An 11,972-nucleotide genomic window follows, 5' to 3' on the forward strand; every position below is an offset into this window, starting at 1 on the left:
CATCCAAAGCTTCTAATTACTTTATCAGTTACTATAAAGCATTGAGTTATATCGTAGTTCAATGCATATATAAAAGCGAGCTAATTAACATATCACTATGGTATTGTTGTGTCTTGCAAGAAGTTATTGTTGGAACTCGGAAGCATTCGACATTTTTCACAGATTATCAAATTAATAATTTTCTGGTTTATCTACTGATCCTTTTTTTAATTTATTTTTATTTTTATTTTAAGGGAAAGCTCCTAAGAGGATTTATTTATGAAGCAGGATCGTGTCACAGCCTTAATATCACAGAGTCTGTCACAGTGTTTTATAGCCAACAAATTTTGCGACATTTGATGGCTGAGATATAAGATTAAAACACGCGGGTTTAAGTGATTGGATACCAGGCCCTGTTTTAATAGTTAGAAACTTGTTTGACTTTTTTTATCTTCCATCTCCTTACAACCTTTCCTCACTGGGTTTCTCAACTTTACTACAATAAAGAAATTAGTCTTAATTGCAGTCGATCAACGAAATCCTTGATACTGCTAAAGTGTTAAGATGTTTAAAGCGCTCCTCATTTTTTCTATGTAAGCCAAAATTTCGTCTTTCATATTCAAACTAATTTATTTCTATGGGTTTGATTTGAGGATTGGGATGATGGGTTTTCATATATCGAGAGTGTAAACAATCTGATTCGATACCAATATCTAATCAATGTCTTAGATAAACATTCTGATTCAGCACCATCATTAGTCCTAAACTTCAATTAGTTTACGTTTATTTTGATTTACCAGTTCTTCAAGTTCGTCACCAGGTACCGGCGCTTCTGCAAATTCGTCATCAGAAACTTCAACTTCAATCATTACCATCAGCGATCCAGATCCAAACTTATTGTGAATATTTCCTCTGATATAACTAATAAAGGCAAGGGGACTAGGCCAGAACCTCAAAAGAACAAGAAGGGAAAAGATAAAGAAAATATGTGACAAGTTATCGAAAACGAAACATGGACAAACTTAATTTGTCAACTCCCACAGCCGATTGGATAAAATCAGGGGAGATCCCGTGGTTGTTCCCCACTTCGCTAATAAATCCGCCACAGCGTTACCCTCCGGATAAAAGGATTTTGGTCTATGTGGCTGTGCCATGGCATGTTACAGTCTTCATTTTTCAAGGTGGGCGTTGGCTAGCTTTTTATATTTTATTTATTTGATCGAAAAAAGTAGAGTTGCTAAGAGATTCGAGCCCGGACATGGGGTACAGGTACACCACCAAACACTCTTAACCATCATACCACAATTTTGTGGGTGCGGCTAGTTTTTCCAAGTCCCTCTCTTTTCCATATTAAGGTTATAAATAGAAATGTTAATCAAGCCACAACCACTCTTCACCACCTTTTCTGATCAAACAATCTATATCAATCACTTTGTCTTTCTGCATCTTGTAGCAATGGGGTTGAAGTTATATGGGTTTCCCATGTCGACTCCAACAGAGTGCATAATGACATGCCTGGCTGAGAAAGAACTAGAATATGAGCTTGTTCCAGTTGACCTTCCCAAAGGAGAACACAAGAATCCAACTCATCTCGCCAAAAACGTACTCTAACTATTCCTGCTACTTCTAGGTTATGGATATTGACACAGTTTTTATTTGTTAACGCACGATGCATCGATATATTCTGCTTCTTTTCTTCAAGTAAATAATCTGTTTTCTCCTTATCTCTTAAGTTTCATTAACTTGTATGTGTTTATAATTAACAGCCATTTGGTCAGATTCCAGTTCTTGAAGATGCCTCTGTCACCCTTTTCGGTGAGTTTTGTTATCCATTATCACTAAACATGTATATATAACCATGTTCATGTATCTGTCATTTTACTTCTATTACCAGAGATTCATGGACTATTAATGTAGTTATATTGATTTTCAAATATTAATTCTTGGAACAGAATCTCGAGCAATCACCAGGTACATCGCTCATAAGTATAAATCGGGGGCAGATCTATCTAGGTGCGATAATGTCGAAGAAGCAGCAATGGTTGGAGTATGGGTAGAAGTAGAATCTCAACAGTTCAGCCCTCCTATGAATGCAATCATCTTTGAAAAGTTTATAAAGCCATTATATCTTGGCCAAACTGCTGATGAATCAATCATTAACGAAAACTTGGTGAAACTGGGTATGGTGCTTGATGTTTATGAAGCTAGATTGAGCAACTCAAAGTACTTGGCATGCGATTCTTTCACCCTTGCTGATCTTCACCATCTTCCTTCCATTCACTACCTCTTTAAGACTCCGCATTCTAATGTGATCACTTCGAGGCCTCATGTTAATGCATGGTGGGAGGATATCTCAACTAGGCCATCTTTCATCAAGGTTGCTGAACAAATGGACGCGCATGCATGAATTTCTGATGAATGTTGTGATGAACTTTAGAATCTTGTCATTTATAATTTGTGTAATGGGTTTCAGTTTATTTGTCAATGTGTATCACATTGTTTTTAACATATGCCGAACAGACTACCTCAGTTCCAGGATTTATCTTAATCTTTAATTACCATATGCGCGGAAATCTTGATTAGTGATTAATATGCAATGGTATCATTTCCCCAAATTACTTGCATATGCATTTTAAACTCTAGAAAACTGATGAAATTATCGATCAGGAAAAAAAACTGATATGTAATACAGTTCCACAACAGCCAGCGAAAAAAGAATGTGAATCCTCGGGGGAAATCAAAACACCCAGTGGAGGTGAAAAGAAAAAAAACTGAATTTTCTTATCCAAGAGAAGAACTATAATTCATGGCCAAACTAAACACAGCCTAGTCAAACATGAGTGGCGAGAGAGTCAACCTTTCAAAAATTCTTGGCAGACCGTCCAAATGAATTAATAAATCATTTTGTAAGCTTCGTACAAATAAATAATACACCACTTCTGGACTCGATGTTCGCATTGATTCTTGGCAATAACGAAATAGAGAAATGATGTTTTTGAAAACTCCAAAAATTATAATAAACTCAATTCGTGGGTACCAAGCTCAGCATAAGCACGTGGGAATAGGTATGGATGAGGTAAGTGGTGATGTATTACTAGTTCGTTTCTTGATCATCTCCCAAACAATAAAAGTTGTTGTCGATCATCATTTTCGAGTGGTTGACCTGTGGACTAAATTTCTCCCCAATGCCATTGATTTTATATGATTTTGGGTACTGCTATACTTAAGAGATCGTATATAAATATAAATATGGAACCTTAATCTCACACACCAACTCTTCTTCCTTTCCTTCTAATAAACAATCTGAATCACTCCCTTTCTCTAGCAATTTTTTTCTTTTCTTCCTTCCTCACTATGGTTTTGAAGCTATATGGATTTCCCATGTCAACCCCAACAGCGGCTGTGATGACATTTCTGGCCGAAAAAGAAATTGAATATGAGCTTGTCTACGTTGATCTTTCTAAAGGAGAACACAAATCCCCTGCTTATCTCATCAAAAATGTATGTACTGTTAACACCTTTTCACGGTTTAATATTATCTAGAGCAGTCATCCGATACTTAGTCGGAATTTGTTTTTACTTGGTTATCTCAACATCTCAAGTTTCTTTGTTTTGTTATATGATTTACAGCCATTTGGTCAGATACCAGTTTTGGAAGATGGCTCTGTCACACTTTTTGGTGAGTTTTCAATTCGCTAGCTATTGTCTAGAACATATGTATACAACCAGGCTCATTTATTTATTTTTTTGGTATACTTATTTCTATATACTGTGTACAGTATACTGATCATTAGGACCCGATTTACTCATATCAATCAAACTTAAATTTGAACAGAATCTCGTGCAATTACCGCATACATAGCCCGTAAGTACAAATCTGGCACAGATCTGTCCGGAGATGATAAGATGGAAGCCTCAGCAGTGGTTGGGGTATGGTCAGAAGTGGAATCCAAGCAGTTCAACCCTGCTATCAGTGCTATCACCTTCGAAAAGTTAATAAAGCCATTATTTCTTCACCAAATTCCTGATCAAGCAATCATTGATGAGAACCTCAAGAAACTAGAGATAGTGCTTGATGTTTATGAAACTAGGTTGAGCAATTCCAAGTACTTGGCATGTGAATCTTTCACTCTTGCTGATCTCCATCACCTTCCTTACATTTACTATTTCATGAAGACTCCGTGGGCTGATATGATCACATCTAGGGTTCATGTTAAGGCATGGTGGGAGGCCATTTCAGCTAGGCCATCTTTTGTTAAGGTTGCTCAGCGGATTGAGAGTCGGACTTGAGTAGCGGTGCATTAGTGAACTTATTGTGTTTTCCAATAATTAGCATTGTTTTACCAACCAGAGAAAAACAACCTTGCTTCGGGCGGCATGTGCAAGCAACATTATGAGAAAATTAGACATAACATATCAAATTTATTTTTGAATTTCTATGTATTTTGTTATCAAATTCGAAGTGCTGCTAGTATATCAACCATTAAACTATGTCTCCTTGGGTTTTAATGACATTTTTATTTTGAGAAAATTAGGTGTAAATCCAAAAGAAATAATATTCTTATTGTCAGGCCCACAATTAATTTTAGATACCGTGACATCCAAAATTGTCCGAAATTATTAAGAATCAATACATAACTTGTTAGAGCAAGTCTTATGGTGGAATCCATCCATCTTCCATCTTCCACGCCACCTCATCATTTGGAACTGTGGATGGAAGCGCAAGTGTAATGATGGAATAGTAGAAACGATATTCTTAATGGAGCTAAAAAACGCAATTAAGAATGGAGCTTTTTTTTCAGCCGTTAGATTTCAACAACTCATTTTAAATCTACGGATAAAAAAAACGCAATTAAGAATGAAGCTTTTTTTCAGCCGTTAGCTTTTTTTTTCAAACCATGGAACCTTGCTTGGATTTTCTCTGGAAAACCCCAACTTGGAAGCCACTAGACTTGACATTCCATGAATTTTCCACGTTTGGAATAGGTTGGATTTCACCATAAGACTTGCTCTTATGCATACTATTTTTTTCAGACATAACTCGTTATGCAGCCTAATTTTTTAGGGGTATAATTGGCAACGCAACTTGGACATAACATATCTAAAAATCCGCGTCTTTGAATTTTACAAATTTTATATCGTTTGGAATCTTTTAATCTTTTGTTTTCTCAGCACCGAATTAATTAACAACTAGTTCTAGTTTATGGAAAAGAAAGAAATACCAATGGCAATGTATTCATATGTAGGTATATACTTGTTTCCTAACGATATAGAATAGAACTGATTTTTTCCATGGGACTTGCCATATGTTATATTTCATTACACCGAAACTGATTCATGTCATTTTGCAATACATTTCTCGTAGTAATTTGGAAGCAGAGTTAGAAATGACCAGCAGATATTCGATGGAAAGAGTGACATTAATTCTTAGAGTAATTAGATAGTTAGGCGTTTGAGTTGGTCCATTAAACATCTACTCCAAACGTTCCACAATCCACATTTAATTATGGCAAATCACGCTTCAATATTCATTTAATGGGACATGGGAAAGTGTGGCTAGGTTTGCAGGCCATGCATATGCATGCGAGTATCCACACAATCACGCTTCATTCAATTAACCTTTTTAGGTTTTGTCATTTCAGGCATTTAAGAGAGTTTTAAATAAGTTCTTAAATGGAGTACCTAGTAAATTGTAGTACTATATATCAATAGAGAGACTCCCAATATTCTTCTCTCTATTCAGAGAAAAATGAAGAGAAATTTGGAGTCCAAAACAATGAAACGACCATCTTTTTTCAAAGTACTGATAAAGGAGGATTTTCGTAAGAGACTGGTAAAAAAACTATGCTATTACTTACTGTCCTTGCTGAAACTTTTAAGATGTTCTCAGTTGCATTATGCATAGGCTACCAATAATTTACTGTACTTGTGAATCTATGTTGTTTTCTAATGCTCGTGCATGATTAGATTAACTGACGACTTACTGATTATGCTATTTTTTGGGGTTTGTATGTAGAGAGTACCAAGGGCTTTCATGAAGCATTTGAATGGAAAGTTACCTAAAACTTGCATACTTAGAATTAGTAGCATTAGTAGTAGTAGTTCTAGTTACAATGGTTGGACAATAAAAATGGAAAAGATAGCTTCTGGCAGTGGTGCCAATTATCTCCATGACCTCGTCTTTTCATGTGGCTGGCCAGAATTTGTGAATCACCATTTCTTAGAGTGGAAGGATTTTCTTGTTTTCACATACAAAGGCAAATCAGAGTTTAATGTCGACATTTATGGAAGAAATGGCTGTCTAAAGGAACTTCATTTGGAAAACAAAGGGACGAGTCCTCAAAATGCTATTAAGATCGAAGAAGAAGAAAGAGGATGAAGAAGATGACGAAGAAGAAGAAGAGGAAGAGGAAGAAGGTAATGTTACTTCATTCATGCTTACATATTGTCAGTATTTTCTAACTGTCTATAAGTATCTAATATGATCAAAAATAAATAAATAGAGGCCTTGCATGGACACAACGGATACTGGGCTCATGATGGACAAAGAAAAGCAATTAAACCTTGGGGGATGACGCAGAGAAATAAAGTCGGAGGAGAATCAACAGAACATTCTTTTCCTGTTATTTGGAGGCAGCCTGAAAAAATGGTATTCATACTGATACTGCATGTCTGCATCTTGATTATTATCTAAAGTTTGGACGACTTCCTGAATTCCATTATTTTATTTTAATGTTTTGATCGATCGCAATAAATTGCCTCAGTTAATTACTTAATGGGATAACATATGCAGAGAATTCCAAGGGTTTGGGTGGAAAAAATCGAAGGCCTCCAGAACAAGAAGTGTATAGTGCTTAAAGATCCAAAGGGTAGGTTATGGCGTCTGAGTATGCAACCACAAAAAGATGGTTGTATCGATATTAGAAAAGGATGGGCGGACTTTTCAATAGGAAACAGGCTAACCGAAGGTGATACTTGTTTATTCAAGTTCACAGAGAAAACGAGAAATAGTTCTGACAATGAAGTGAATGTTGGCATCATCCGGAAGGAACCCAAATATGGAGAAATGAAGGAGTTTAAAAGGTCATCATCATCATATAGTTTTGAAAAAAATGAGAATTCCACTAAAAGATCTACTGCTAAGAATACTAGTATTATGACTCATAATGCAAAAGCCAGCAGGGGATTGCTGCTTCCAGCTGCAAAACAAGGAGCAACAAAATCAGCTATGAAATTTGAGTCTGCCAATCCTTTCGTCGAGATTATGATGAAACAATCATACGTTACTAATGAATGGGGATATTTGGTATATATGACTTCTCATTCTTCTTTTAATTTGATCAACTAATTAGTATCCGATTACGTACATATAATTCTTCGTGCATATATTTGTTGATGCAGCCTATACCTACTAAATTTGCGAAGACATATTTAAGATATGGAAGTCAGAGACTGACTCTCAAAGTTTATCTGGACAGCAGCAGCTGGAGAACTTGGGACGTTCTCTGCAACTCTTCAGAATGTAACACTAGGCTACAAAAGGCCGGATGGATGGAATTTGTATCGGACCATCATCTGGAGGAAGGCGATACGTGCATCTTCGAAATAGTCGACCGGATCAATCTCGAGTTTAAGGTTACCATCTGTCGAGGAGACTAGCTTTAGCTTAGATGTTAAATAAAAAAATGTATGAGCAAGGTAAGGTGATGTCTCTTCACAGCTTTTCTTCAATTTTCATATTCCTCCCATGTCGGATTGTTAAATCATAATTATCATCTCCATAATTATCATCTCCATATAAATTTCGTTTTCAAAAACGGTAGAGTAAATATGCTCGTACGATCCGAGTTTGAAACCGAGAGTTGAGACAACACCCTTAACCAACCACTTAACCACCATACTAGCTACTACTACATGTTACTTTTATTTGTTTGACTATTGTAGCATCGGTTACTTTTCTTATTGATATGTTTAATCCATAAAACTCAGTTTAACCCACCCTAATTGATGTGAAGTGAATTAGGCACGGCTTAATGCCGACCTCTTCTTCATTTTTTGTGGACCGGATTTAGATTTCGGCAAAATGAATAATACTCGGAACTTTCACATCCCATACTTCCATACGCAAAATGAATAATACTCGTATGAGTTTCGCATCCCATACTTCCATACGCAAAATCACTAACTAGGGGTTAAAAAGATAAAGTTTTGAAAATGACTTTTGTTTGACCCCTCTATTGAAATTTTGACTTTTATTTTTAATCAAAATAAAGAATGCGTGTGGAGTTACTCGTATACTGCGCAGCCTGCGCTGCTGTAGCTGCTGAGGAAAGCACTGTGTATAAGGACTTGCAGTTTGGATTTGTTAATTTAATTAGTTGATGGACAGTCGCTAACAAGGCCCATAATGATAGTACCTATAATTGAACTCGATTTCCTTTCTCTCCTGCCAAGGCTGCTAAAGTCCGAATGGTTTAATTAGTCTCAATCCAGATGAGATTGCAAATCTTCCAAACACTTCGGAATTATTTGTTCCGATTCATGCTTCAGGAGTTTGTTAATTTGTTTTGTTTTTCTTTTCTTTTTTTCTTTTTGTAGAGGCGAATGCCGGTTTTACGGATGGAACATAGTGACCAACCGAAAGAGGAAAGGTTGTTGGATTAACTTCAACATAGAAGTCACTAACAAGTTGGTTAGGATAAGATTAGGAAATTGATGTAATCCTAAGGGAATTAGAAGTCATCTAGTTCTAAGAAAAGGAAATACATGTAATAAGGTAATAGGAGTAGGAAAAGGAATTCATAATTCTATATATATATGATCACCAAAGTTGTGGTTGATCATATGAGCAAGATTAGAACTTGTGTTTAGTTTTGAGAGATTTTCTAAACATCAATAAAGAGAGTTGTCTTTATATAAGCTAAGTTTCATCTTGCAGTTGCCATTAATTGGTATCAGAGCTTGTCTACACCGAGCCATGGGAGACGAGAGCACCATCATACGTACAAGATTTTTCACAAGCACAGTTGAAGCTTAAGGGGGAGAATGTTGGATTAACTTCAACATAGAAGTCACTAACAAGTTGGTTAGGACAAGATTAGGAAATTGATGTAATCCTAAGGGAATTAGAAGTCATCTAGTTCTAAGAAAAGGAAATACATGTAATAAGGTAATAGGAGTAGGAAAAGGAATTCATAATTCTATATATATATGATCACCAAAGTTGTGGTTGATCATATGAGCAAGATTAGAACTTGTGTTTAGTTTTGAGAGATTTTCTAAACATCAATAAAGAGAGTTGTCTTTATATAAGCTAAGTTTCATCTTGCAGTTGCCATTAATTGGTATCAGAGCTTGTCTACACCGAGCCATGGGAGACGAGAGCACCATCATACGTACAAGATTTTTCACAAGCACAGTTGAAGCTTAAGGGGGAGAATGTTGGATTAACTTCAACATAGAAGTCACTAACAAGTTGGTTAGGACAAGATTAGGAAATTGATGTAATCCTAAGGGAATTAGAAGTCATCTAGTTCTAAGAAAAGGAAATACATGTAATAAGGTAATAGGACTAGGAAAAGGAATTCATAGTTCTATATATATATATGATCACCAAAGTTGTGGTTGATCATATGAACAAGATTAGAGCTTGTGTTTAGTTTTGAGAGATTTTCTAAACATCAATAAAGAGAGTTGTCTTTATATAAGCTAAGTTTCATCTTGCAGTTGCCATTAAAGGTTGTGTCAGAAAAAACTGAAAGAGAGTCTTGTGCAGGAAGGGAACCAAGGCCTGGCTTACCCTGGTTCCACCCCATATCCTTACCTGGCTTTCTAGTTCTGCCACTGGTGATGTGAAACATCAAACATGTACGTACTGCTAACATAGTGGAATGTCATGGACATTTTGGACCTTGGAACTTGCTAAACCATGTTTCATTTCATATAGGGTTTATGAACATTTTCCTTAGTAGAATACTATGCGTCTGCTTCGACTGGTCTAAAATCTTCGCTGATGAAGTTTGTTTCGATTTGAACATGGTCATCACTAAAATAAAATGGGTACAGCTGAACTCAGTCGCAACAGGAAGATAAAGATTTTATATCAGTCAAACTTGTATTATCAGAATATATACTTATGTCTTTCTGGGTCAAAAAATATAAAAATTGGTCAAACAGAGGCTTTGACAGTCCCTTAATTTTCAAACCGGTGCGTACTAAAATTGGGTGGTGGTACTATCCATTAAATGACCTTAATAAAGAACGCCCATTGAATTGTCGTATACATACATAATGCACTAGCTGCTAGGCAAGCACCGTAGTGTTGGTGAAGCAGATGAGACGCCTCATCCCGAATATGCCCTACTACTTTACTGTGATCTCCGGCTTGAGGGTCCAAAGAAGAAGAACAAAACCTTTTAGGGTGCAGTGAGACCTGACCTTCATTTTCCGCTGTCTTAATTATTATTTGGAAAGTGTACTACTACACTCACTAACCTTGTTTGTAGCTGTGCAATGCTCTCAATAAGGGACCCCTAGCCTCTTATCTGGCCCATGTACTTTCGATTGCATCATTTTCTCTCTTTCTAGGTGAGTGGTTATTATCTAGGCATAGCAAACAACTAACACCCACGCTAAAAATGAAGTACACTATTACTAAATGAACTTGGAATCTCCTATGCAACTATTCAGCAGGATGTAACACTAGGCCACAAAAGGCCGGGTGGATGGAGCTCTGATTTTTTAACACTAGGAATATTCTGAGTAGAGATCCAACAGTTGGGCAGCATTATACGTAATGGACAAAGTAGGCTCGGGTGTTTTTGTCAGTCGGGATTTTTCACACGAAAATCAGGACCTATGAGGGGGTTACTCTGAGCTTTAGCCCGTGTAGTTCTCTGATCCATCACTAAAAAACATAAATTATATCCTTCATTTTTACCATTTCTAAGCTTACCAGGCCAAACCAGAAGATCTCGTATCCATTTTTATGTCCATGTAGAGGTATAAATTGGATCAGAGCGGGCAGCCTAACGTGTATCCTTATCTAGGCCAAGTCAGAGGATATCGTATTCAGTTATCCAAAAAAGTTTGTAAGGCAGAGATACCACGTAAAAAATACTTATTTTTAAGCCTACAGCGTGTTCAAAACCTATCCCATTAACTAGACTAGGCGGGCCGAACAGGTTACATGTCGTCTTTTTGTACTTTAACGTTACATAAAAACCGATTTAATTTCAGCTTGCAATTTGAAAATTGAACGAACTATGGTTTAGGATAATCTAAAATAAATAATCTCACAATTATTAGTGTATGAATCTCGATAAGTTATGCAACAACTTATCCATTTTGTTGAGTTGATAAATAAAATAAAATACAAATTATCAAAACGAAATTTAGAATTCTCTTTTTTAATTCAGAAATTAAGTTTATAAACAGTAGTACTTCACTTATCCCCAAGCCGCATGACATATTCCTTGGAATCCCCAACCCGTACACTCGTAGGAGTTTTTTTCTTTTCACGATGGGTGAGACTCGTGGTACTAGGCAGGGGAAAATACGGGACACAACTCACCATAAAATTAGCATATCCGATAAATAAAACATTGAAAATAATGAAATAATAACACTACTAAATTCGAATCTGTATTTGCAACGAGGGTGTTAGTGTGTATTTACAAATAATAACCACTCATCTGAGTTCCAAGGCCACTTATTAGGTGCATGTGACCTCTCGGTTCAAGGTACATTATTATTGGGATCTTAGTTCTATTTCAACGTTCCCGCCCTGCATCACTTTTGCATGACACTGTTGTTGACATGTGGTACAAATCGACTCTTTATTTTTTTTTCCTTTTCTTTTTTTCTAGAACGAGATGAAAAAAAAGCTTAACTCTAGAGGTATTTTGATTCCAATGTTGGAGTTTTTTCCAAGTGTACAACTACACTAACCTTGTCTGTAGCTATAAAGTGTTCTCAAATAAGGGACCCCTAGC

The 11,972-nt window shown here is 36.3% G+C and overlaps 3 protein-coding genes across 4 annotated transcripts; all 3 read left to right on the plus strand.

The window, feature by feature from the left end:
- The first annotated feature begins 446 nt into the window (after window positions 1-446).
- On the plus strand, window positions 447-2,489 carry LOC113334359 (glutathione S-transferase F13-like). 2 transcript variants are annotated; one of them, XM_026580631.1, is made up of 4 exons: window positions 447-1,160; window positions 1,433-1,581; window positions 1,746-1,794; window positions 1,932-2,489. In XM_026580631.1, exons 1-4 carry the CDS (start codon window positions 992-994, stop codon window positions 2,384-2,386), a joined length of 822 nt encoding a protein of 273 aa, XP_026436416.1. In that variant the 5' UTR covers window positions 447-991; the 3' UTR covers window positions 2,387-2,489. The 2 variants fall into 2 exon arrangements, with proteins under 2 accessions (XP_026436416.1, XP_026436417.1); XM_026580632.1 differs by lacking the exon at window positions 447-1,160 and adding an exon at window positions 1,175-1,248.
- A 706-nt stretch (window positions 2,490-3,195) lies between these two features.
- On the plus strand, window positions 3,196-4,469 carry LOC113334400 (glutathione S-transferase F13-like). Its single transcript, XM_026580658.1, has 3 exons — window positions 3,196-3,480; window positions 3,610-3,658; window positions 3,815-4,469. Exons 1-3 carry the CDS (start codon window positions 3,334-3,336, stop codon window positions 4,267-4,269), a joined length of 651 nt encoding a protein of 216 aa, XP_026436443.1. The 5' UTR covers window positions 3,196-3,333; the 3' UTR covers window positions 4,270-4,469.
- A 1,259-nt stretch (window positions 4,470-5,728) lies between these two features.
- LOC113334708 (putative B3 domain-containing protein Os03g0621600) lies at window positions 5,729-7,059 on the plus strand. Its single transcript, XM_026580899.1, has 5 exons — window positions 5,729-5,812; window positions 5,996-6,314; window positions 6,483-6,628; window positions 6,773-6,947; window positions 7,028-7,059. Exons 1-5 carry the CDS (start codon window positions 5,729-5,731, stop codon window positions 7,057-7,059), a joined length of 756 nt encoding a protein of 251 aa, XP_026436684.1.
- The last annotated feature ends 4,913 nt before the right edge of the window (window positions 7,060-11,972 follow it).

This window comes from Papaver somniferum, unplaced genomic scaffold, assembly GCF_003573695.1.
Source record: "Papaver somniferum cultivar HN1 unplaced genomic scaffold, ASM357369v1 unplaced-scaffold_137, whole genome shotgun sequence".
NCBI lineage: Eukaryota > Viridiplantae > Streptophyta > Magnoliopsida > Ranunculales > Papaveraceae > Papaver > Papaver somniferum.